This window comes from Acanthaster planci, linkage group LG04, assembly GCF_054643075.1.
Source record: "Acanthaster planci isolate LZ-2023a linkage group LG04, COTS_SCS, whole genome shotgun sequence".
Classification (NCBI taxonomy): Eukaryota; Metazoa; Echinodermata; class Asteroidea; order Valvatida; family Acanthasteridae; genus Acanthaster; species Acanthaster planci.
Genome location: NC_141780.1, coordinates 10,676,988 through 10,704,822, shown reverse-complemented (window position 1 = coordinate 10,704,822; position 27,835 = coordinate 10,676,988). Strand labels below are relative to the sequence as shown.

Sequence of the window (27,835 nt, the reverse complement as noted above, 5' to 3'; positions counted from 1 at the left end):
TCTTCCAGACCCACCCCCGATATTATTAAGAATTTAATAGTATGCTGTGTAAATTTATATAAAGGGGGTGCTTGGGAGTTGTAAGGAATCAGGTGATTCAAGATTATTAACATGGCTGTGTTTAGATGATAAGTTTATATGCGGATCCGTTTGTTGAATAGCACTTCTACCTGGGTTTCTTTGTTTTGTAAGATTATTCAGAATGTACTGTTTAATTGAAGGTGGTCATTCTAGCATCAATTCTTTTCTTCAGCAGGTATAGTATCCCAATCATGTTTGGATTGACGTTTTTAAAGCTTGGAGTCATTTTATTCAGTGTTCAGGGCAGCATGTGCTTGAAAATGTTTTGTGGTACCATAGAATTGCGATTGGCAAAAAATGTATTTTTTTATAGACACTGGGCTAAAAAAAAGAGTTTTGTGAGTAACTTTCTCAACAGTGATGTTCACTTCTTAAGCTTAGATGACTTTGATACGGGAGAGATATTAACAGTCGGGAAATCTCTTTGGAGCTTATTGTGATGGGTAAACTTTAATATACGTTTTTTCCGAATTACTTTTAATTTGCAGTTACTTTTGATGGATAAAAGGGCTCTACTCGTCTGTATCACATTCTTACCCCTAAAATAGGTTTATTGATGGGGAATGAAGCTGGCATGTAATCTTCCTTTCAATGAATGGTTGGAGTTATGCCCTTTCTAACTTTAAGATGTGGTATTAAATTGCAATGGTTTCAATATAGACTTACAGAATCTTGGCTGGCTCTTATTTGTATAAAATTGGCAAAAGAGGTAATAACTAAGAAAAGAACCAATTTTTTTTGTCAAGCTAAGAGTGAAACCTCACTGCATCTCTTTTGTGAGGTTTTCACTTCTTTTTAGAATCAGATCAGTGATTGGCTTTAAGATACCCTGAACGTTGATATACTTTTAAATAACAAATTTCTAATAACTCGAGGAATGTACTCAATTGAATTCTTTTGCTTTGCCGCTTTCATATTTAATTCCATTGAAAATGCACGGGGATTAACTATCATTTTCACTATTTAAAGACGATTTAAAAAGATTATTATGCCTTAGATTTATATTTACCTCTCTCGGAAATTATGCTAAATCCCATACTAAATGGGGCCTTTTTTCTTTACCATGTAACTGATTAATGTCTAATGTGAGTTGACTTCTTTTTTGTGTTAAATCTAATGTAATACACAAGAGCAACTAGTATAAAAGGGCCAGAAGGGAGGGGAAAAATTTGAGCTGCTCGTGAACATACTCTCGAGAACAGGCCGCCCGAACCCGGGCTTTGTATGAATGAAGGAACGTTGAATAAACTAGATATCATTTTGCATCCACGGGTTGTGTATATTTCAAGTCGGGTATTGTTATTATTGTTGTTATTGTTACATAACAAGGCACTAGGGCCTATCACATCAGACGTCCAGGTGCCAAACACCAAGGAGTCAACAAAGTTTCCAGGCCAGGATGGTATAATTCCGTCCCAAAAGACATGTCTCTAGCTGCTCAGGGACATTCCACTACATGAACGCCGCCACCAAAGAAGCATGGTGTATGTTTTTAGATGAAACTGAATGAATTTCCTCCCTTTAAAACACGATAGCCCATCAGTCCACCACTTCTGACGGCATTTTACTACGGAATAATTCACAAAATGGAAAGCAAGGCCTTACTAAATCTACTTCCTTTATTTCAGGATTACTCCACAAAAGTTTGAAATATGGATTTCAATCTTTGAGCACTAGGTAAAGGGCAACAATGAGTAATGAATGTTTGCAATACATTCCATCAACCCCCCTAATCGATGCCCCAAGTAAATTAAAACTGTAAGGGTATCTTTTGTTCACAGGTTAACACACATGAATATGAGGGATTTTCCACACATATCTGTTTAGACATGCACAACCACAAATGAATCTTGTGTGGCTTTTCCTTATTTTTACAGGCAATAAAGACAACCCAGAAAAGAGTTCAACAAGCAGTGTTGTAATGATTGACCATAAAATTTCTTTTAAACAGAATCCCTGAATGGCTTGTTTCCATTTTATTTTATTCTAACCCCAATTGTGCCTAAAAGTGTTTTCCTGGGTTTTGAATCCTTTTTTCGGGGAGGGGGAACAATATGAAGGAAGATATGAGACGGCGAGGACCCCCCCTGCTTTGTGTTGATCATTGTTTCACTGGAATGTGAGGAAATCTTTTCAGACACTTGGGGGAGACGTGTTAGGTAACAATATGGACATGTTGGGAGGTACCTCTCGGCCTCATTTCTTGCTGGATGTAGGAGAACAGGATGCTTATGGGAAAAACTGGGGAAAATTCAGAATTCAGCCAAATATATGAACATTTCATTTGAGCGGTAAGTTTGAAAAACACTTTTGCTTTCCTTTCCCGTCAGCCCCAAATGTACACTGTATGCAGCTTTAAAAAGAGCTAACTTAAAGCAGGTATCAAAAGCTCAACACTAATGCATATTTTATCATTAAATACTGAATGATTTCCCTTCTGAGAGTGAATTATATATAACGGGTTTGCCCTTACCCAACGTATATTAATAAACACTGTATGCTCAGTGCTTGTCTGAGAGCTTGCGAAAAAACCTCACAAGCTTACTCGGGTGGGACTCGAACCCACGACCTCCTGCTAAGCACTTCTGAGAGTGCTTAGAATGATTTCCCTTCTGAAAGTGGAGAATGTAACCTTTCTACACTGCCTGAACAGAGCTTCATCATCTGATTGGTGAAATGTAGATCACATGGCATGAATCACTTATCCAAATGCAGGGCATGTAACTGCAGTATGCAGTAAATGTAGAATGTGGAAATGGGACAGCGAGGCCAATATAAGCCAGCACAATAGGAAGAAGAAAGTTAAAAAGAAGTGGCCACCAATGTGAAAAACCAAATTTTCGACACTACTGGGTCTTTGTTGGGGCTTGGAATGCTGGTCACAAGCCCCAACAACGGTTTAAAAATCAGATGAAGCTCTGCCATGATGCACTTTACATACATGTAGCTGTCATATGGCTAATAAGAGATGTGAAGTCATCGCTTTTACTATGGTAGACAAACTCAGCAAGCAATTTCTGAAACTGTAATGCTTGTAATAAGAAAAACATTGGATACACTGACAAAAGAAAAAATTGAAATCAGATGAGAAAGTATGTTGAAGCATGAGCTGTTTTTGAGGACCACTTCTTGTCCAGATACTATGCCGCATTTAGAAACGAAAACAAAATGGTGATGCATTCAAACATTGTGCAAAAAAAAAGAAAGAATAATCTTGCAAAAAATAATGAAAAAATAATGAATTTGATAGGGAGTCACTGTAAAGCAATGATTGAAGCTGTATGGGCTCTCCTCCAGCTGACAGAATTACAGTATACTCACAAATTTAACCCAACATGTACAATGCATACATAAGCATCTCAGTTCAATTAGTAACAGGTGAAGGCTACAGAGCTCCAGATCGTAGTGGTGGTGAAACCAGTATGACTCCATCTCCCCGAACAAAGAGCATGGATATATTTCTTTTAGTGGTCTGTGATAAAAGAAAATGAAATTAAAAATAAAAGAGCATTTATTTCTTTTTCCCTTTCAACCATTACTACATATTTATAAGCAATTATAATAAAGAATAATTCAAACGTTAATGATAAAAATCTAGGATACTTCAGAAAGACGACAATAACAAGCTTTTGTAGTAAATATCAGTAGCAAATACAACTGTTCAAATTTAAATATTCCTCTGGAAAGTATTTTGTATCATGGTAGGACTTTTGTTTTATGCACATGTATATTACAATAATATACATGTACATGTACCTTAGACAAGAACAAAAACTAGATGAAATCAGGGTTGCAAAAATACATGACATATATGAGTTAACTAATATGACTCCATGTTTGTTTATAAGTGTAAGAATTCACACAATTTCTGCTTCAATGAAATCAAAATACATGTGCTTTGAAAATTGAAGCCTCATACCCGACATTCATTTGGTTTGCTTGTCTACTTATTTTGCCAGCCCGTGTCAACCTGATCCCCATGATGTTAGAACCCTATCACCCAATGAAACAAAATTTGAAAGATATCATTGTTGCAACTCTAAAATACAACTCTGGAAAAAAATCATTAGACCACCATCATTTTGTTTAGTTTATGCCACTCAGAGGGTGTCGGTGACCCTGATATGAGCTTTGTTCTGATATGAGCTGCACTTCGGCATGCTCTCCACTAGCCAATGACAGTCTTTCCGTGTCACTGCTGACCACTCCTGATGTAAACATTCAAACAACTCTGCTTTGTTTGACGGCTCCGTGGTCTTGCATTTTTTGTTTAATTCTGTTCCACAAGTTTTCAATTGGGTTTAGGTCAAGTGTCTGAGCAGGCCAGGTCATGATGTGGATGTTATGATCTGTCATCCATGTCTCAACTGAATTAGCTGTCTGGCAAGGCGCACTGTCCTGCTGTAAAACCAAATTATTAAAGTTGGGTAATGCAGACACTGGGCAGTAGATTTTCTACCAAAACTTGTTTGTAGGTGGCCTGGTTCATTCATCCTTCACATTATCGCATTTGTCTGAAGCAGCCCTACATGTGTATAATCGCAAAATCACCACCAAATTTCACCTTAGGAATCAAACACTCAGGCTTGTAGGCTTCCCCAGACCTTTTTCTCGCCATCACATGGAAGGGGGGTGGAAACAACTGGAAATTAGACTCATTGCTGAACAAGACTTCAGCCCAGTCATCAACAGTCCAATTCTTGTGTCCTTTGGCAAATTGTAACCTTCTCTTCCTCTGCTGTGACTTCCAGCCAGCTTCCAGGAGTCTGAAATTACAGACTCTCCTGAATCTCAGTTTTTAAACTTTACCACACCTTCTGAAGGTCACTGGAGGTCAATCATCGATTTTTTTACGTGAACAGATGAGTAGTCACCTGCGCAGTACAGGATGCTGTTTCCTGTTTCCTGGCTGCAAGCTTGGTGTTTCCATACCACCCTGCTTCTTCTTAGTGTGGTGGACTGCAGTCTGATATACTCAGCCTTGTAGCCACCTGCCTTTCACTGTAGCCTTCATCCAGCAGAATGACAATGGAGTTCTTTGTTGCTTTGCTCAGCTCTTTAGTTTTTTGAATGATTAAACTGATAATTTATTTGTTCCTGGTAACTGTCTCCGTATGAGTGAAAACTGTGTACCACAAAATCACAGTGTTTTAGAGTGATTTTAATGATGTTTGCATAATTTTAACGATATTTGGATACTCTGCTAATATGATCGGTTTGAAAATATAATCATAAAAGGAAGCTACTGACACCACTGAAATGACATTTAAGCAGTAAATGGATGAATTGTTACCAATGTGAAGTTCTAAACTACATGTACATCAGTTACCAATAATTTCCATATGCAGTGAAATGGCTTTGACATATCCACGAAAAGGGACAGAAACATTAGTGGTCTAAAACTGTTTTCCGGAGCTGTATACACCTGTACAATGGTACTAGTGACACCAATGTTTTTGAAAGTGATTTTTATTTTTTTGGCAAACGATTTTGGTGATACAACTATGAAGTTGTCCACAAAGTGTACATGGCTAAAACTCCCTGATAGTGTAGATATAAATGCATAAACAATATTTCTTATACATGTAGAGCATGACCTTTTTGGTAACTTCTACCTGAAATGACTCCTTTATTTTGCATCCTTCAATAGCCTGATGAAATGTTGAAAACTTCTTATAATTTCATTAAAAAAAAAAAAACTAAAGGTGGTGTTTGTGAACAAACACAGGCTGTTTCAGAGTTTGCTGTTTTAGTCAAATCGTATTATAAAAGAAGAATGTTTACAAAATACATGTAGATTTGATATGCTAATTTTACAGTTTCATGGAATACAGCTGAGTTACCAAAATATTGGCTATACTGGCTATATATCTGTGTAGAAAGTCAATTTGAAAGAAAAACCAAAATCATAATAAATTCATCGATGTCATCATGACATCATTTTTAACTGTTTCATATCACCATTTGAGTCCATCCTTGATGCAACTACATGTACATGTATAATGAAAAAAGAATAATATATTTTAAAGGTTGCACAGTCCATCCTGATTAGACGTGCATGCAATGGATAACTTTTAATGGCATGTGACCTCTCGCATGATGTCATCATCATCAAATGAGATCAATATTGCTGTAAAATACTTTGTTTTCCAGTTACATGCAAACTTACAACACGATTGGACGTGTACTTCAGGAGATAAAGAACTTTAAAGATGGTACCAGTAGTGTCACGTGACATGTCACGTGATATCATCACCATCACATCAGGTCAACAGTCCTCTAAAATATTTCGTCCTGAAGTTACATGTATATGCAAGGTTTCAACCCTATTGCATTGTATTTCAAGATAAACAGACCATTAAAGAGTGCACCTTTAAAGTCACATGACTTGTCATGTGATATTATCATCATCACATGACATCACTTTTCCTCTAGAACACTTCGCTTTAAAGTTATATACAAAGTTTCAACACAATCGGACATGTACTTTAGAAGTTATAGTGGTTGTTTATAGTCGCACGCAGTAATCTTTAGGCAATACTCTCAGTTGACAGGTGACCTTCATTGATGCCTGAATACATGTATTTCAGCCAGGCCTGCATCCTTGTAAAAAGAGCCAGATTGTGCAGTGTTATGTAACTTTCTTTTGTTCATGAACCTGCTACAGTGTGCTGCTGACCTCTTTTCAATAGGGGCCAAATTAGCGTGCAGTGGTACTGTGTGGCTCATCGCTGCAGTGGAGTGCTTTTGTCCCCGGTGGTAATCCACTCGCTCTAAATGCCCAAAACCCTGGTATACTGTTTTAAAACGAGGCTGGATTATTACCACCTTTGCGGGTGAAAAATCTCAATAATGCCCAGTAGCCTGGTCTTTTGTTCGGAGTATGGTCGTTTGTTACGCTGCCCTGTTCCCTTTGTCCGAGTTCGGAGACCCCGGCCACACATATAAAGCATATGTGTCCAATTCCGGAGTCCCTGGCAGGAAGTGGTTAATCATGTACACATGAAGGGATACGGCTGAAAGGCTAATGTAGATTTTCGATTTTTTTATCTCTCAGAGATGACCGACATTTACAACTTATAAGGCTGTCGTTTATTTATTTTTGATATACACGTAGTCGCATCCAATTGTACAAAATGTGAATCTGCATTAACCCTTGCGACAGGAAGAGAATAAATCTTTTTATCTTTCGTAAGAAAGATTCGGGTCACTGACTCAATTTGTTTGTAGCCTTGCCACTCTGGTAACAATGTACATGTACATATGTACATTACTATAACACAACGTATTGAATAGGTACACGAATGATCTAAAACACATGTAGACATGCCCGTGTACATGGTACATGTATGTGCATACTGTTCTGAAAAAATCTGGTTCCACATGGTTGTTATAAAAAGGTGTACTGTGGACATAATATGACACCACCAGTGACATTTAGTTTTGCTTTTAATCATGCACTGTCCCTTAACATCAGGCTTGTTTTTTTTAATAATTAAATGTTTGGTGTTTTAATATTTTTGGAATCCTTGTGAGCCATAATTGTGATCCGGCCCTAGGTTTTCACACAATTTGTATTTATTGCAGCAAAATGAGGTTAGTTTTACTCAGCTGGGTGAGAAAACTAAGCATCTTTACTTTGTTTTCGAGAAACCAGGGATTACAAAAAATAGCAAATTTAAGAATGACTTATCCTGGTATCCTTATGATTGGTCTTTTTTCTATGTGCTTTTAGAATATACTGTGTCAAGATGAAAAAAAAACTAATATTATCCACCATAAATGTACACTGTTGAAAATCAAATTAAGAAAACAACTATAAAGGGAGAAAAAAACCAAAAAAAACAAATTGGGACACAGAAAAACACGCAACAAAAATTACAAAAGTGACTGGGATATTGGGGAGTAACTCAGCTTAAAATCAGCAATCATCATCTGCAATCCTCTGAAGCACCGTACAGAAGTTTGATGATGCCCAGTGACTATTAACTCACATCTGCAAAACCCCATTTCAAGTCTGGGGCATGTGGTAAGCCAAATTTACCTTATAGATTTCTTCGTATGTCTCTTCATCAATCTCCATAGTTGTCACTGTCTCTTCTACATCACCAAGGATCATATTAAGATGTTGGTCATAAGCCTGAAAGGATAAATTTCAAGTGCATGTGTAAATGTTACATGAAGTACCCAGTTACAAAAGGATTCAACATGCATACTATACATTGTCGGGTGCCCAGCAGAAGGGCATAAGCACACTTACGCCCTTTCGCCGGGAAGCATGATCACAGCAGGAAAAAATGTTCCCGGCAAAAGGGCGTAAGAAACACACTCTCATTATTTAGTAAAAAGGATACAATTTAATACAAAATCAGCCTGGGCTGTACAAAAAGCAACCTTTGAACAAATTATTAAAGGACTAGGGCTTTTTTTTTACTTTTTGCCAAGAAATCTTCATATTTCATTAAAATACAATAGTTGTATAATTTCGTCCTTTTGCTGGGAAACGTTTTTTGCAGTGATCATGCTTCCCGGCAAAAGGGCCCAAGCGCTTAGGCCTTTCTGCCTGGCACACGACGACATAGTGTTGCGTTCCAACAAATATTCTCCTACATACTGGTCAATGTACATGCTATTTCTATTACGCACCACACGCTCAGCCCACAGCAAGTGCATGGTGGCTACCAGTCATATTACATGCACTGTGCACAGAGTGCATTGCATCCCACATTCGAGATACATGTAGTTGTACTATGCAGTGACATGCCCTAGAACCACTAGTCCCTAGCACAGCATATAAACCACACCCTGAAAGCCTGCATCCGGTGACGATACACCAAGGTCAAATTACCTTCACTCAACCAGTTATGCCCTAAAACTATTGTGTGTAGATTTCCTAGCAGTCCGGCGGCTTAGAATGTTGTACACAACTCAGTGTCCTGAGAAAGACTCACCCTTTCCTTTCCCTCACTAAGTCCAGCACAGCACGCCCAAGAAAAACTTTTCACCGTCCCACTTCACGGACTTTATTGCTTTCCAGAAAAAAGGGTCAGTGAGACCAAGTGTACACAAAACCCCCATAGAGTTTTCTTCCACAGGCTTTCTACATGTATGAAGTACCCCAAGCCAGTGTTCTCATTGGCTCGTCCCCGAAAGTCTGTATGAACGGAGCACTTCCACTGGTCAAAATCAATCCTTGACCAACTTAAATGTACAATGTACGATGGACCTCCCCCACATACAGAGGGAACACTGCCCATTATGGGGGTGTCTGGTCGAGTGATTAGTATTTGTAGCTTCCTATCAGGGTTGAAAGTTCTAATCCAGCTGGTGAAGGCATGTTATTACAGCACTTAAATACTGCATGTGACACCCAGTACCTTACATGCACGCAGTAAGAGCAGGGAAAGTGTCACGGGTCTGTATTGGGTGTTGCTGCTACATCTATCCTCTTCTCATGGGCCTCCATGATCCTGTCACAGTGGATTCTTCTTCTGCTCAAAAGCCCATTTGTTTTTGTTTTTGTCACTGCAACTTCAATGCTTTTGCATCTTTGGATCTTCATCAAACTTGTACCAATGAAGAACCCTTATGCATAGATGGTCCTAGAAACATGACGCCATCATGAAGTCCTCAAATGATTTATTATTGATTTTACAATATTTATTTTAGCCCATTGACTTTGTACAGGTTTTCGAGGCACAATTTTGGGTACTTGGAAATATTTAATCGTCATCAAAGTTACATGTACAGCCGGCAAATACCCTGATGCAAAATTAATGCCAACTTTATGACGTCATCATGATGTCATCATCTTAATTTGTACTGAGTTTTGAATATTTGATTTTGCCCCGTAAGTTTTGTACACGTTTTTCAACAGCCAGACTTCAGGACTCTGGTCAGTCAAACTGATATCATGTTTGTACACACTCATACTCCACCACGTAAAGAGGGTCCAAGAACATGTGTCATCACAACATCATCAGTGGTTACGTGACATGAGATTAAAGGTGCAGTTTTTCTCCATGGGGATTGTACACGTTTTTGTACTATTCTTGAGCTTAATGGGTGAATCTTCCAAAACTTTGACCAAGAATTACTACACTACATGTCATGTGAGCTTAATGGGTGAGTCTTCCCGAACTTTGACCAAGAATTACTACACGGAACGAAAGAGAAATCAGACTAAATTTTCCCTTCGATCGATTATATATATACTCAAGAGTGAGAATATCAAATAATAAGTAATAATTTTTTCAGGTTAGACGCTGATCACCTGACATGAACTTAAAGGAGCAGTTTTTCTGCACACGTGTTTTCAGCCCATTGACTTTGTGCACTTTTCAAGCCACAATTTTGGTAACTTTGCGATGTTTGATCATTATCAAATTGATAGCCAAGACACATCATGATACAAATTTTACTGGAAGTAGATGACATTATGATGATGTCATCATTTGATTTATTATTGATTTTTCAATAAATTTCAGCCAATTGACTTTGTACACATTTTCCAGCCATCATTTTAATAAACTCTTAGATCTCTGATCATCACCAAGGTTATAGCCAGCAACGACCCTGATGAAAAATTTTGCTTAATTTATGATGCCATGATGACATCATCACCTTATTTCTTTTTGAATTTTGAATAGTTCATTTTTGCCACAGTGTTTGTACACGTTTTTCCTTTACTTTTTTTGCTAATGTTTTTACTAAACATTAATGAGTGAGTACTCCTCAACTTCAACGGAGCATTACTACTATAACAAAAGAGAAATCAGACTAAATTTTCCCTTTCGTTTGATTACAAATATACCCAAGAGTCAAAATATCAAATGATATTTCATAAAACGTCTTCAGTTTAAACGCGAATCACCTGACATGAACTTAAAGGAGCGGATTTTCTGCAAAGAGATTTTTACCTCCTTGACTTTGTACGTGTTTCGGGCCCATTTTGGAAACATTGCGATGGTTGATCGTTATCCAAGAGATAGCCAACAAAGACCCTGACGCAAAATGAATGCCAAATTTACGACCTCATTCATGCTGATGTCATCATTTGATTTATAATTGATTTTCAACATTTATTTCAGCCCATTGACTTTGTATGCGTGTTCATGCCAACATCATTGGTAACTTTGCGATGTTTGACCGTCATCAAAGTTACTGCTAACAAAGACCCCGAAAAAGGAACTTTGTCAAATTTATCACATTATGATGACGTCATCACCTCATTCTGAATTGATTTTTGAATATTAAATTTTCCCCATAAGCTTTGTACACGTTTTTCAACAGCTAGACTTATCGGGGACTCTGAGTCAATCTACCTAATTTCATTATCGTGCACACTGTCATTCCACCACGCCAAGAGGGTTCCAGGGCAAAATAGTCATAATGACATCATCAGGTGTCATGTGACATCAGGCTTAGATGTACAAAAGAGTGCGAAAAAGCCCTTTGTTCTGATGGCAAACAGACAAATAACCTCTCGTTGAGTTTGCATCTCTGGTCTGAATTTTTCGTGTTTTTTGAACGGGGAAGGGGTTCAGTAATTCACTGGGGATTTGTGGATTAATGGCCTTACTTTTTCCCAACTGTTAAAACTGAAAAAAGCTTATTGAAGAAACAATCATTATTTCTTTGTATGATTTTCCTTCCGCCATGTGCATATGCCACAGATAATTTGAGCCAATCACTCGTGTGATGCATTTAACGACTGGCCATGGTTGGTAATCATGACGGGTAATTTGGATGTACAACTAAACATTGGAGTGGCCTAAGCCCCACTCTCTGTAAATAGTTTTGCTCACCCAAGCAACTGTCATTTTCCAAAAACTGTGATTCCTCATGTTTTCCTTTTTGTAACATTTTGGTTTTTATGTTGTCTCAATGCTGTCATTCATTTATAACCCTGATTTACTCCCATTGATTGACTGGTATATGGAATTTGGGAATTATTGTCATTGTTTCCAAAAAGTATAAGCCTGTCTATGACTTTAATTATCAGCAGACCTAACTACATGTATGTTTCTTTTGTTTGAAGCAAGTTTTCGATGTTCATTTAAAAGTGCACAGAAGTTTGGAAGCCCAGGGGGGATGTGCGGTATTCTTGATTGTTCAGTACAGCAGTGTTTGTTATCCCTACGTTGTACATGTACTGTAGTCCAACAGACATGCCCTATATGCTGGGGCTAGCTACATGTACCAGTACTGTATAACAACTACGGTCTGATTGGATGTACTGGAAATGTTAATCTGTGAAGGGTAAATGTTTAAAGTACAGGTAATTTCATTTTCATCTTCAAAATTATGAATGAAAATACATGTAAAGGGTATGTATCACAATTGTCCACACTTACATTCAACTTGCCTTTCAGCTCCCTGTCATTCCTCATCTTAACATAAATGCGTTCATCCAGGCTTAGCCGAATGAGATCCAGAGGCTCCTCTACAGTACTGGTGGGTCCTTGCTACATGAAATACATGTACATAAGAAAAAAGAACTTTCAACAAATCCTTTACAAGGCTCATAGTATAATTCCAGATCCTGGTTCCTGAATCCTTAACCTCTTCCTTCGTATTATACATGTATATGCAGAAATCATTTTTTTAAATAAAAAAACCAAGGAATGAAAAAAAAATGTATTGTGCCATTCCCACACTGTCTAGTACTATGCCTCACACACAACATGAAAGCAACTTTGAAATTAAAATACATCCATGTACCAAGGTGTTCCAAAGGCAACAAACGTGGGAGCCTTTGTGTCATCACTCAACACCTCCTCATATCATGCTGTAGCCTGTTCACTCAATCAATGAATACATACATGTAACAATACATGTACATGTAAGTCGTATCCAGTCATCCATCACATCTTACTGCGATGAAGTAATCAGCATTGAAGAAATAGGCAATGGCTGGATGTGATGGGCAATGGCATGACGTGACAGGACGACACAATGCCACAACACAACACATATTTGTTGTCTTTAAAATGCCATAATGTACGTGTACATGTACATGTACATATACGTGTATGTACAATCATTTACCAGCTACAATGTACATGTACACTGCATAAATACATTTTCATGCTCCTTCACTTTGCTCATTCGCATGAAAACACCTTGATTCTATTGAATGAACACTGAATGGACCAACACAGAACAACAAGGAATTGATTCTAGGTTTTATAATAGAGCATGGGAGAGGGGGTTTCAAAATGCAGATGAGTGCTTCAACCTTCTGCTTCCAAATACTGTAGGTACAATAAAAGTTCAATACACAATCGATATAAATGTTAAGAAAACAAATTAGAACATTCATTTAAAAAAAAAGTTGGTCTAACACCAATAAAAAGCTTAAACAATCCGAAGTCTATGTAAATTCTGAAGAAATTGGCTGGAAGACCTTGAGCTATTTTGAGCAACTATGGAAATATTATGCATCACTAACAAGTAAATTATACAAACTTCATGTAAAAAAAATACATGTACATGTATGTACAGAGTGATCCTACAACCAAGTAAGGCCAAATAATTATAATAAATAAAACATGCCAGCAATTTGTATCAGCTAAAAATTGAAGCACGATACCAATGCATATACTGTATGTAGTACATTTGACTTCAATATTCTGAAATGTTATAAAAATTCAGTATCGCATTGATTAAACACAAAATTACATGTATACTAAGAGAAATGCAATACTGTAAGTTGCAGGAGCAAAATATTAGTGACTATTTTGATGAATTAATCCAAATAAATTTTCTATACAATGAGAAGCTGCCGCAAATTTGAAAACTGGCAGAAGAACTGTTTATGAGGGCAGCATAAAGAAATATAAATATAGTAAATGTAAACTTAATACTGATATTTCTAAACAGAACACCAACAGAACACAGTAATTTTGGTGAATGCTGCACTCATGATTCTTTCCGTTAAAGCCATTACATTGAGCTGGCAAAACATAAAAAAGTTCATTAATACAATTTTAAAAAGTGATCTCACTCTCAAAACCACTGCTGTGTTGACTGCCAGATACAAAAAACCACAAAAAAAACATTTTAATGGAAAATTGGAAATGTACACCTGAACTATGCAAGTCAATGCTTTTAGGCTTCAATTAATGTGAGTTCTCTTCGTGATAATTTAAATAATTCAGCATACAAAGCACATACATGTAGAAGGAATATAGAGGTATCAAATAATGAAAGATTAAAGTCTGGATCAAACGGGTCTAAGATGAAGCAAAGCACACATTCAGGTCATGCAGTACCAGGATCCAGCCCAGCATACATTGTTTCCGCCTTCACTGTTCCCCGCCTCAGTGCTTCACCGAACTAATCCCTACATCTGGATCCCTCTCTACACCATATACACTGTAAGTTCCACTCCCAGTTAGAATCCTGCTGCTGAATAACTCGCAACGTCGAGTTATTCCCCGGTTCTTCTCAGAACCACACATACTCAAGAAAGAGATTGATCCATGGCGTAACCGCAATCGAAAGAAAGTCAAGTGAACGTCGTATTATGCCATGTGTATGTAATACTCTACATGTGAGCGGTATGCAGTAGTAGACTCAACCTGCCCTACATGTAGGTAAGGGGAGAGTCTACTGCCTGCAACTTACGCAGATTACCTATAGATACATATGCAGAGTAGCACCGAACCCAAGGACAGTGGGATGGCAAGGACGCACCACTAACACCCTAGCCACAACCATGGAGGCGACGGAAGGACCAAAGTGAATGCAAAGTGTTGCCGACAAAACATCCTCCTTACAAGGTCTTTCGGGAACACCGTAGTTTAATGTCTTATCAATAGAGGGCGCTTATTCCGCACTTCATTGCCAATCCAGCCCACTTAGTTTTTTACATGATTCACAAGCACGTGACAAGTGTATCACGGTAATAGTCGGTTAATTTCCTTTCTGTTTGTAAAATCTGTCAGCTCAGCAAAGTGAGTGTTTTCTTTATTAGCTTATCCTTTAGTTATTGCCTTAAGATAAAGGCATTAAGACACATTTTTTGGTTATTTTTCGTGGCTAATACGTAGTAACATTTTTATATGAATATGTCCAAGTTTTTGGGAACCATGATTCATGTACAGCGTATTCATGTTACATATGTATAATTAGATGTCGCACATGTATTGTCATTAGGCAATGGATGCAATGTGCATTTAACTGGAGGTCTAGAAGTTTGTGACCAGAATTTGTGTCGGTGGCATATATAAGTTTTGTCTACATAATTATTTATTTTGTATTTTTCAGTCGAACCATCATTCAGACACCATTAACCATCAACCGCTAGACATCAACTACCATCAAATATTGTCATTTGGATTCCATCACACCTTTGAAAACCATCATATATGCCATCCCAGTAATTTTGCCATCATTGAAGACACCCTTATCCATTCTGGCCTATATGTAGGAGTCACCTCACACATGACACCTTCGTGATACAGCAAACCCAGTGATTTATTTCTTGCTCGAAAGTATTAAAGGAGAGTTAAGCATAAGTGGACACTAGAATTGAATTTAGATGTGTGTTGATTGCCGAGCATATAGCGACAGTTTGAAGTCAAGTAGCCTGAGTGCTACACAAAGATATAAATATACATACATTGCATTGGCAATGCACAATATCAGATTAGGAAGAACACGATCCAGACTCACTAGATCGTCTGAAGCTCAAGAACATTGATGTAGGAGCATGCAAGGGATGGGCCCCATCAACCAGGAACCTGGTGTAGAGGAAGACTGGCACCCCAACCAAAATTTTAGACATTGGTAATGATTATCATGTGTTGAGGCGGAACAAAGGGAAGACCTCCAGTAAGATTGACTCTGGCCGCCCACTGAGACAAATGATGACATACTAGAGCCGACAGTGGGACTTGCAGATCGAGGGGATCCCAGCTTGGTTTGAAATAAGAAAGAAGATGGCACTGGAAAGGCCGCATGTAAAGCCGACACCAAGGAACAAGGTTAACGAGACTGGCCATCAGCCCAAGCAGGTCGAGACTCGCCTGGAGTAAGAAAGTAAACATGAAGCCCTTCTAGGTGAGGTGTGGTGGGACTGAAAGGATGGCCAGCTTGTGAAGAAGGTTGGAAATTTTCGACTCCAGAGCCCGTCGTTTGGAGAGATCACTTGGGACCAGAGTCAGTCAAAACGTCATGTTGGACAGAGGGGGGCTCGTGAATTCCAATTGGTAGCCGTAGGTGAGAGAGGCGAGAACCCATCCATCTGAAGTTATTTCCCCCCTAACCCTATGAATCTTTGAAGGCGGCTGCCAACAGGTTTGGAGTTGGGGGTTGTGGGCAAAATGGTACAGTCACCTGCGCCAACCCCGTTTTTCGTGATCTGCACGGTGCCCAACTAAAATCAAAACTATGGGCAAATTCACCCTTCAGTATACACACAGTAGAAGAATTCCAGCTATAAAATTCTATGTAGCCATTTTTCTATTGTAAAAAGCCCTCTACAATAAAATCTCGATAACTCAAAGTCGGTTAACTTGAAACTCTGCTTAACTTGAAGAATAATTAATTCCCGCAAAAAAAATAGGCTTTTAAGTACAAAAACATATCTGTAACTCGAACTGCTCAAGTTGCCAGATTCGTTTACCTCAAAGTTTTTGTGTAGCAGATCCAAAAGAAACCACTGCCAAAATACATGTACTTCCAGAAAGTATAAACAGAACGCAGGTCTACATGTAGTTATGAATATTTCTCACACGCACACTTCGTCTTTTCACACTGGAACACTTGCAACCGCGCAACAATTATGATCGATCTAGACATGTAAACCACACCGTGACAGCAAAATCCGACTTACAGGAATTGACACAATTGTTACTATGGGCTCATTGTAGCCAGTGCGTCGGCAGGCCAACTGATGGCTGTTTGCGGTGGCTGCGGCAATGCATTGGAGATCTTTGTGTATGCCACATGCACCACACGTATGGAAGTTAAGTCTGGCCTAATGGTCTGGCTCAACTGCTTGCGCTCACCTGTGCAATGGCTGCCCAATTAGAGCCACCAACCACAGCATGAACACACGCAGTAGACCAACCATGTGACTACAATGCAAGCTTTGAATATGCTATGTGAGATGCGTCCCCGTCGCAGCTGCTAGAAATCTGCAGAGCTTTTGTGTAGCCAAATCTCACTCCCAAAAAATAAACAAAAGTTTGAAAATAAAGGACAAAGAACAATAAATAAAAACAGACACCAATAGCATCTTTGTTTTTACGAAATTTTATTGAAGCGCAAAAAGGTGTGCCCTCATGTGATGAAAAAAGTCATCTGACTCATCGGGAAACCCCGCCCGAGTACGCATATGCAAGGTGCTGTGTTGCGGTATCAGAAATGGGACCCCCACAATGCGTCACACATGCACAACGCAAAAGAAAGATTTGCCACACAAAGGTACACAGTTTAAATGATTTACAGTACATGTAATGTGTTATTTAACAGCCGATTGACAACAAAAATCCTCCGCAAAAATGTCTTTCTATGAACAAAAACTTGTGGCACCAAAGTGCCACAAGTTATGATACACATCGTAATAATGACTTAACTTCAAAAGCAACCCTTCAAACAGAAAAAATTTGTTTGGTAGCCATTGGCTCTTAATGGGGGAAAATCTACATGTACATTTGTAGGTGCAAGCACTAAGTTTAGTAAACATGTGCACTGAATATTCATGAACACACGTACACACACGTACACACATGTGTTTACATGTACATCGTCCATCCATGCCACAGTCATGACACGAGGCAGCCCGTCAAAAAGGAAAAGAAGAAAAAAAACAAAAAAAAACAAAAAAACTAGAGCTTATCTATCTGTTTGCCAACAGAACAGAGGGCTTTTTCGCATTCTTTTGTACATTTGAACAACTACGGCATCATGACATCAAGTCATTTTTCGTATATAACACCCCTCTTTTAAATTATCTGAAAAAGTTTCAACCTGATAGAACATATATACTTCAGGAGATATTGGGCTTTAAACAGTGCACCTTTAATGTCACATGACTTGTCTCCTGATGACGTCATCATCAAATCAGGTCAAAATCCTCTAAAGCACTTCCTTTTCAAGATATCTGCAAGATTTGAACCCAATCGCACAGCTACGTCATGAGATAAGGGGCCTTAAAGAGTGCACGTTTAACGTCACGTGACATGTCTCCTGATGACGTCATCATCACATGAGGTCAATATTCCTCTAGAGCACTCCCTTTTCAAGATATCTGCAAGATTTGAACCCAATCAGACATCTACTTCAGGAGATATGGGGCCTAAAGAGTGCACCTTTAATGTCACATGACTTGTCTCCTGATGACGTCATCAAAACATCAGGTCAATATTCCTCTAAGGCACTCCCTTTTCAAGATATCTGCAAGATTTGAACCCAATCAGACATTTACTTCAGGAGATACATGTATGGGGCCTAAAGAGTGCACCTTTAATGTCACGTGACTTGTCTCCTGATGAAGTCATTATCACATGAGGTCAAAATTCCTGTAAAGCACTCCCTTTTCAGGGTATCTGCAAGATTTGAACGAAATTGGATATGCACTTCAGGAGATAAAGTATTTTAAACGAGGCACCTTTAATGGCACGTGACTCGATTGGCCTGAGATGACACCTGGAGAGTGTGTACTAGGATCCTTCTCACCAGTCATGCCAGTTTTGTTGCGGTGAACTGTTTGGTTGTTTCCATACGCCAAAACTCTGTGTACTTTGTTACTCCATTGCCACTTTTGAGCCTATGAAGTGGACGACGATGCAAGTGATTTGTATTCTGATAAAGAAAAGGTGGTAACAATGTATTGTTAAACCCAAGTTCATCTTGTATTGCAGAATTTGAGTACAATTACCAGCTGAGATACCAGAACTGAGCTCGAAATGAAATGGACTTTATTCTTGGACATTAACTTATAGGTTCCTTTGGTGCGGTCCAGGTCAGACTGTTATTGTAAAACATTTTGCTTGTTTTGGGTATTTGAAATCTTGTTTAATTGAACCTGAGTAATCTCCGTCACTACATCAGTCAATAATATTGAAAATAGCGGATAATTAAACTAATTGCTGATAGTCTGGTTTGGTTTTGGTTTCAGAAGAGTTAATTGTGAGAATAGGGAATACCTGATTGGAAAACCAAACTCTCTGATTTGGGTACCCTTTCAAAGTGAAGTGTATGCATATTTCCAATGGCGACTGTAGATTATGTAGTTATTTGTAGTTTGCAACCTAATCTTTCATATCTTTCCAGTCACACTTCCCAAAATTGGGGGTACATGTGTCGCTGATGCAGTCTGACGACGGTTGTACTGGCCGTCAACTAGCCGAACGTCATACTTGTTTGCGCAGATCAAGTTCACTAGGCTACCTCCATACTGTTATAATTTTTTCGCTGGGCACTTTATCTCTAATATAGAGTCATCATCTCTTACACCATCAGGCTGGCAACTAGCTAGTGGTCCCCTTTCATGGATGACAAGGCCAGTGGTCTTCACCTTTCTCCTACATACACGCTCATAATATTGCTGTGCAAGTGGCTCACATTCTTGACCATGTCTTGTAGCCGAGTTGCCCATGAACCTGTCAATAAGTTTTCTGTTGATCCTCATTCTTAGGATTGGTTTTCTTGGAAACATCTGCAGACTCACTGCTGGTAATACGTACTTTATGTTGATCGAGCCAAAGTGTTGAAGAGGGGCACCCTGTAGCGGCCATCAGCTTCTGACATTGTTCTACATTGCAGGATATGTACTTATTATATAAGGAAGTACAGATCTCATATTGTCGTTTTGCATAAGTGCCATGTTCACTTGGGTGTCAAAGACAGTTTTAGGGGTCTCGTATGGTTTGGCACAAAGAACATGGTTTATTATTGTGCCAGGTATGAATGCAAGCCGTCTTCAGCAGTATCTCAAGAAAACTTCAGTTCAGTCCCTAATGCTGACCTCAATGGAAATGTTCTTTCTTGTTTGTTCAAACCAAGTACTCATACTCATAAACCATTCTGAACACAAACACTAATATTTTACAAGTGCATATATGCAGAATTTGGATGCAGCATGTTGAAAGAAGTTTGTTCTTGGTATCAAATCACAACTTCCTGGGAGGGGGAGCTTTTTATGGGTATTGTATTGATGCTTTACACAATGTCATACATAATTATTGTACTAAGCACTTTTAATTAAGCTCAATTAATTTTTCAAGCTTTGCATAGCCTATATAGTTGTAACATGATGCAACACTGACAAAAATTAATGTGCAAGTACCATTAAAAAGATGAAAAAGTGACATCCAAGTAGGAAATTCCTATACATGTAATTAAACCCTAATTACAGTCAATTAATTAATTGGTTAATTTTTTGGTACAGTTGCAGCATGATGCTAGCTGTTACTCATCAGATAAACTGGTAAAAGTACTGAATCCCTGCTTAAAACCCCAGTGAAGCATTTTTGGATCCCAGTATATTCTTTCTTTGTATTTAAAATCTAAAAAAAATCACATCTCCATTAATATTTGTCCAGTACCAACAAATAATACATCATTTTGAAGTATTTTTCAAGCTCCTTCACATTAGACCTATTGATTAACATTGTTAAAAGTTCAAAATTTCATTACACATACCTATCATATCACAAGGCCTATTCGTGCTCAGACTCGTAAACAGGGCGTGATGTATACTACTCCTTCATATACTGAGCCCTGTCCCTATTCACAGGGATTTGTTTCGAAAAATTTTATTCGGGATATCCGGGGGCATAACTAAACATGAATCGTCTGCTGTTGGTATTGTCATCACGTGAGGTCAATTTTCATTTGTAAACTTTCCCTTCCTTACTACATGTACATGTACCTGCAAGGTTTCAACCCAATAAGACATGTACAATACAATATACAATACAAAACATTATATTTTTCGTGGAAAAGGAATAAAAGAGATTAGATATCGTAAAGCTTTGTCCCTTTTGGCGTTCCAAAAGCTAGTGGCCGGCATTTTGCCAAGTCCCGAGTATATGCCCTACGCACTGTGCGCCGTCTATGTTGCAGGCAGATATTGGGCATCCACACACACACAGTAGCATATGCACAGCATGCGAATTGGATTTGATATTCGAGTTGGCAATTTATATTGTAGGGGTTTTTTGGGATGGCACTTCACCTGTGTGAAAAAGTACACCAGTTACGCACTTCATGCAGCTGACTTCAATGTTTTAGCTGTCATCTCACACACAATTCATGCTTATACATGTACATGTATCTCTTACAGTTGATTTTTTAATCGAATTTTGAAGAGTAAAAGAAGTTCTTATTGTAACTTCCGGTCTGATGACGTCATCAGCCCCACACTTCACACACGTGTTGACTGAGTAAAGATGGTCATCTACATCAATTTTCAGGCGATTCAGACAAACTTTGTCACAGACATCTATTCAAAATTCATTTTTCGAAATTTTAACCTGTCGCTAGAGGGTGCTTAACAATTACGTGATGTCATCAGTGGATGATTTGAAGAATACTATGACCCAACAGACTAACACCGTTGAAAACAACTTAATACCTAATACCACTTTTAAACAATAAGGCCACTTCTAGTTTTGACTGGAAGGAAAGGTCACGTGATTTGACACACACAAGATGAATTCAAGACCACATTTTATCCTGGCACTTGCTGCAAGCAGGATATTGGGGGGGGCACGGTTGATTTTAAATGGATTTTTATACATTTAACAGAATATTTAAATATTCAATATTTAACAATAAATCACTTGATGATGTCATCATGACATAAATATTTCAGAATTATCTTCATTTTATAGTTATTGCTTGCTGTAAGTTTGACGACAAGCTCCGTTTCAAACTCAGACTTTATTTACGTGGTTTGCAAAATGGCCCTGGTGTCCGTATACAGTGCATTAACAACATATGCTGAGAACGGGAACCACCCAACACGTGCATGTGATCGCTGCACACGTACAGTATCATATGCATGTATGTACAAGTACAGCACACACGGTAAGCTTTTAATTCACGATGCAACTTGCGCTGCCATTTCTACTTTTCTGGAACAAATTTGGAGTATATAATCATTGCTTTTTGATTTTTAAGCATAATCAAAATCACAAGTATTCCAGTACATTTTGAATGTATTTTTAAACAATCTTAAGTTGCAAGTGGCGACTGTATTGTGAAAATATGATCGCATTATGAAGAAGTTGGTCGCATTTGCGACTGATTTAGGCCCAGTTTAAAGCGTTGTTCAAAAAAAATCGGGACCTTCTTTTAACTCGAATTTGGGATAACTCGAATTTTTTGTCCATTCCCCAGAGATTCAAGGTATCCATATTTTACTGTGCATGTATTTACTTAATCTGGCTCAAAGCGATTCAAAACAATGCAGTTGCAACAGTTGAAAAGAAGAGACAGCAGTACTGAAAAGAAAAAAAGGTGAACATGTTTGGAAGCACATGTAAACAAACACAGGCAATGTAAGTGCGTTCCATGTAATACGCACTGGACGCGCTGCTATCCACCGTTTCGCCCACTGTTTGCTCATACTTTTCAAAATCTTGGTCATACGCACAAGACTGATGGTATAGGCTTTTATACGTCTATGGATAGACACACTGTGGCTTAGCAATGCTAAAAACAGCTGAATGCAGTTGCCCCCAGCTGGAAACAAGTGGCCAGCTGGAATGGGAAGTCTGAAGCGGGCAGTAGGCTGGCAGGGGGTGATAAGGGCACGACAAATTCTGGGTAGCTGCACATGGGGCTTATAAAAGGGCAAGGCTCGGCCAGCTGGTGAAAGGAGATCTTCTGTGCGCTGTTAATGCATTTGACCTCACTCTCAAGGAGATTAACAAATTGGTCCGCAAAGAGGTCCCTGGCAAACAAAGGGAGACAGACGCATGAGCATGGATTTCATCAACTCGTGCGGGATGTTCTTGGCTTCAATAGATAAATGATTCATGAGTCGCAGTAACTCAAAGAGAAACCAGAGTGAATTGCTCAAGGTCTCTAATCAAGGTGTCAATCAAGGCAATGAAAGGCCATGGTAAACTCAGGAGAAATGTTTGAGTCCTCCTTGTATGCACAGGACAAGAACTCAGTCATGAGGAAGAGAAAGAACATAAAGCAAATACCGATAACGGATGCATGGTCAATCCTTCAGAGACATCTGGAGAGTCTTATCAGTGAAAGGGCTACTAAACTTGTCCTGGCTTAATCTTAGCTTTGGCTGCCTCAGAAGCGTCGGGCACTGAAATATAAGTATCATGATTGCCTGGAGGAAAATTGAAGTAAGAACGAAACTAATTGCTGAAGTACCATGTTTGGCTTTGGCTAGTCTGTCCATGGAATCCATGCATGAACGATCAAGCGGAAGCTCGGGAAGACAGAGGGAGAGGAAGACGACCTCAGTGGGCGATGCTTGAACAAGGGGCAATTTTGATCATTCCGTAGAGGAATGGGAGGGAGGAGTCCCAGAACCTGAATCACCTCGTGCTGGAGAAGGCAAAGGTGGGACTCGAAAGGAGAAAGATTGTTCACAGAAATAGGCTCCTCCTCATCAGGAGACTGATCTGAGTCAGAGACTGGCCTGAGTCAGAGACATGCAAAGGTGGGTCAGGACCAGTGGCAGGATCAAGGGAATGGCTCTCAGCAGATGCCAGCTGAGACAGCACAGGAGACAGTGAGAAATCATGCTGTCCAGTATAAGACGCGGAATGCACCAGGGGGAAAATAAGGGTCTAGATCCACATGAGTAGCAGCCGGAGGATGAGAATAATGCTGAGTAAGTGCTGATATAGATTCTGTGAGAGCACACAACATGCCCAAGCTTTGCCATGGGCCCAGTCCCAGCCACCGAAGTGTGGGAAGAATCCCGACTGGAACAGGCACGGGCAGGAGCCATCGCCTTCTTAGTCACGGTAGCTGGGTGAGAAGCCATAGCAGAGGTCACCAAGAAGAGCGAGTAATGATTATGTAAAGGATGAGAAACACCAGGCGGTATACATACCACGAGGTCAGGTGGCTTGTGCCCAGTCAAACCTGGCCGTGGGCCACCCGAAGGGTACATATATGGTCTCGATTAGCAATGGAGCTCTTGCAGCAACGCTAGACTACATGGGCTGCTACGGTACATGGGAAGAGCGGAGTGGCTACGACCGAGGACCTTGAACTGCAGCAAGTGGCTTGGTGAGCAGCGGGGTTGCCCAGCAAGCTGTGGGAAGGAATCTCTCAATAATGGAAGATCGCAATATGTCAGTGACATTAGGGCTGGGTCAATTTAAATAACTCACTATTCGAATATCCGACTTACAATTTGATTGATTATCCAAACATTCGTTTGTACCAACCTGCAGATTATTTATGAACAAATCATACAAAATCGGTTGCAATAATGCACAAAATTGTACAACATAATAGCTTCTCAAAGCTAGGAGTATCTCCAGCCATGATTAAGCAAGATTTAAATTAGGAGATGAATAATATTTCTAGCCCTGTTCGTAAGGGCTAGAAATTGTAAGATTTCTGTCACTTTTCATTTGAATCTGCTTGACACAAACCTCTATGTTAAGCAATTTTTCTCATTTAAAACAAAAGAAAATTTTTCACTTTCTTTTCATGAATTTGGCATTTGAATATTCTTATTCAAAAAAGATATTCGAATATTTAATAACCGATCAAATACTCGGTTATTCAGCACAGCCCAAAGGGATGTGAGTGAGAAGCGAGGTGGAAGCAAAAATTCTCCCCAAACTGGAATCTAATACAGAGAAGTACGGGAAGAAGGCAGCAACATGCCCACAAAATTAACAAGTTATATACATACATGTGTATGTAAGGTACAGTGTGGCTTTATTGAGTGCAATGTTAGTACTTTAAAAAATAAAAGGAACCCACGGATCCTTAGTATGATCAATTCTTGCGGTCGGAGGTTGATTCATTCATTGCACTCGAGGCTGCAAGGGGCATTACCCTCCATTTACTTGGTACAGGGATTCGCCTGTTGACTATAATTTTTGCTGCATCGTGATAAAAATAATTGAAACCTGTATGGTACAATGTGGGAGATATTTACCGTGCATAAAAAGTAAAATATCTGGCATATTTGATGGAAAGGATAAGCCTTTAGTAGGCCTAAATTAAAAGATTTTCCCCGTACACCACATTTTTAGAGAGTGAAATGTTAAAAGCCAATAACTGACCATACACAAGAGAAGAATCAAGACTCGGTAATGTCATCCCCACCACGAATATGTTTATTGTGTGCATGTATGCGACAAGCGACGGAACATGCACGAAATAGATCAGAATTCTTGATCCTGGGAATACAATGCTCGAAAAATAGTAAAGTATACGTACATGTAGGACCTACATGTACAAAAGCACCACTCAGTATAGCTGTGGGCCTATGTAAATGGAAAAATCTGACACAAACTTTGACAGAATATTTACTATATTTAATCTTATTACTGATAATCTCATTCTCAAAAATTGCGGAAGAACAAAATAAAAACTAAAATGGTCTTGGTCGGCATGAAATCACTGTCAATAAATTATGTACAGAAATTCCCGGATGTTCCAACCCAAGAATTACAGCCAAAAACAAAGATTTCTTCAAAAGAATACTAAATAATATTTAAAACCATTTCATGTTTAAGAAAAAACCTTTTGGGGTACCTTTGACTCCAACCTGTCAGCACTTCGCTGAAATTGCTTCGCACGTCCAAAGCCGTGTGTGCTGGCGCAGCGTCTGGGCCAGCCGGTATATGATCTCAACGCGTACGCGTGGTTCAGCCTGTCGCAAGGCCGGCAAGGCAAGGCTAGAAAACATATACGACAAGCGAAACTAAAGTTGGGACAGCCCAACTACAAGACTACAGTTGGGACAGTCCCAACTATAGTTAGTTATACTACGCTATACTGTAGTTGGGGCGTAACACTAACAGTAATAACAAGAGGGGATTTCTAAGAACTAGCCCCACTAGTGTGGCACGGACTCTCACTCCCGATCCATCCTTAGCCACACATCCGTATGCACAATTTCGTGTCGGCGTACTGAACATTTTTGGCGCACCCACTTATAATCGTGGGCGCAATTTCTTTTGCACACGAACATGATTCTTGACCTTCAGTTTTCTAAATACCATTTGTTGAATGATTTCACTCACATTATTCAGGTATTTTCCAGTCTTTTTTCCTTTATCCATTCAATCTAACGAGCTCACTCTCACAGTTGCCATCTTTAAAATAAGGTCGTTGAGCATTACGTCACTTGACCCCTCGTCGTCTCAGCGGCTGTTCCATGGCAAGACATGTAATAAACGGACTGAGCGATAAGATACATGTACTACATGTACCAATGGACTCAGTTTTATTATCTTAACATGGAACAGCCGTTGAGACGAAGAGGGGTCAAGTGACATAATGCTCAACGACCTTATTTTAAAGATGGCGACTGTGAGAGTGCGCCCGTTAGATTGAATGGATAAAGGAAAAAAAGACTGGAAAATACCTGAATAACGTGCGTGAAATCACTCGATAAATGGTATTTAGAACGGAAAGGTCAAGAATCATGTTCGTATGCAAAAGAAATTGCGCCCACGATTATAAGTGGGTGCGCCAAAAATGTTCAGTACGCCGACACGAAATTGCGCACACGAATGTGTGGCTAAGGCTATCTAAGAACGAGCTTTCTTCCTTTTTAACGTGGGTCCTCAATGGAAATCATACCCAAGGCTTAGAGAGATGAGAGACCAACCTGTTCTTGTTCATCGGTCATTTTCAAGCACTTAACCGGTAATAAGAAACCCTTCCCAGCCGGCGATCAAAACGAGCGAGTTCTCGCACAGCAGTTGAGTAACTTTGAATCACATGTACATGTACTGTTGCTGATGCGTACGCGTTACGGTTGCACTGCATCAAATACGCGCCTATAGAAAACAGTGCAAAATCGATCGAAATAGCGCCACCTGTTGACATTCGTGAAGAGGGGGGGGCTCCGTTTTTTCACTGGAAATTCAAGATTATGGCCAAAAGATCACTTTTCGTTTCAATTTCATGGGGGTTAGCCAAGAAGTTTTTTATTCGCCTTTGAACGAAGATACCTCCCAAATAGCAGTAAAACTAAGCGCTCATTTCTGAATGTAGCCACGCACCTTTATGATCCGAAATAGGTCCGCAATTTGGGGCTTTTAGTGAAAGCATGGAAGAAATGATCCGAACTGGAATATATCGGTCCTAAACTCAGGATTAATAGAAATATTTCTATGATGCCTCCTGATAGTATGGCATGTCTTATTGTAAAAATCCCGTGGGATGACAAAAAACTAATGAGCTCGCGCGCAGAAATACAACCATTTGGTGGAATGCACCCCAGGCAATTGCACAGCCTCGTACCACGTCCACACAGCCAAAGATCAACCTCTTCCCATGGGAACGATTTTGCCGCGCCATATCGTTGATACCCTGCACGATATGCGGCAACAATTTTGACCACGTAAAAGCTCCTCGGAAGCAGAGTGCGGCCTACACGCGTGATCCAACCAGATACGCCTGCACGACGTGTAAAAAAGACTGCCACTCCAGAATCGGGCTTTTGTCCTGTCTATAGCCATGCATGCCATTTTGACCTTCCCCCCGGTGCGCTAACCATCGCTTTTCGGGACGAGGCTGCCGATACAAAACGCTACGCGCCCTGCAGAGAAGGAATTTGCAC

The 27,835-nt window shown here is 39.4% G+C and overlaps 2 protein-coding genes across 4 annotated transcripts in view; both read right to left on the bottom strand.

The window, feature by feature from the left end:
* The window catches only part of mrps33 (mitochondrial ribosomal protein S33), a 200,722-nt gene that overhangs the window by 108,570 nt on the left and 64,317 nt on the right, over positions 1–27,835 (bottom strand). The window lies entirely within an intron of this gene.
* On the bottom strand, positions 1,683–27,042 carry LOC147799380 (U6 snRNA-associated Sm-like protein LSm3). Of its 3 annotated transcripts, none has more exons than XM_087135637.1 (4): positions 26,879–27,042; positions 12,438–12,548; positions 8,126–8,221; positions 1,683–3,553 (listed from the first exon to the last, which is right to left on the bottom strand). In XM_087135637.1, the coding sequence occupies exons 1-4, from the start codon at positions 26,897–26,899 to the stop codon at positions 3,467–3,469; spliced, it is 315 nt and encodes a 104-aa protein (XP_086991763.1). In that variant the 5' UTR covers positions 26,900–27,042; the 3' UTR covers positions 1,683–3,466. The 3 variants fall into 3 exon arrangements, with proteins under 3 accessions (XP_086991763.1, XP_086991761.1, XP_086991762.1); XM_087135635.1 differs by having other exon boundaries at positions 26,851–27,036; XM_087135636.1 differs by lacking the exon at positions 26,879–27,042 and adding an exon at positions 26,289–26,397.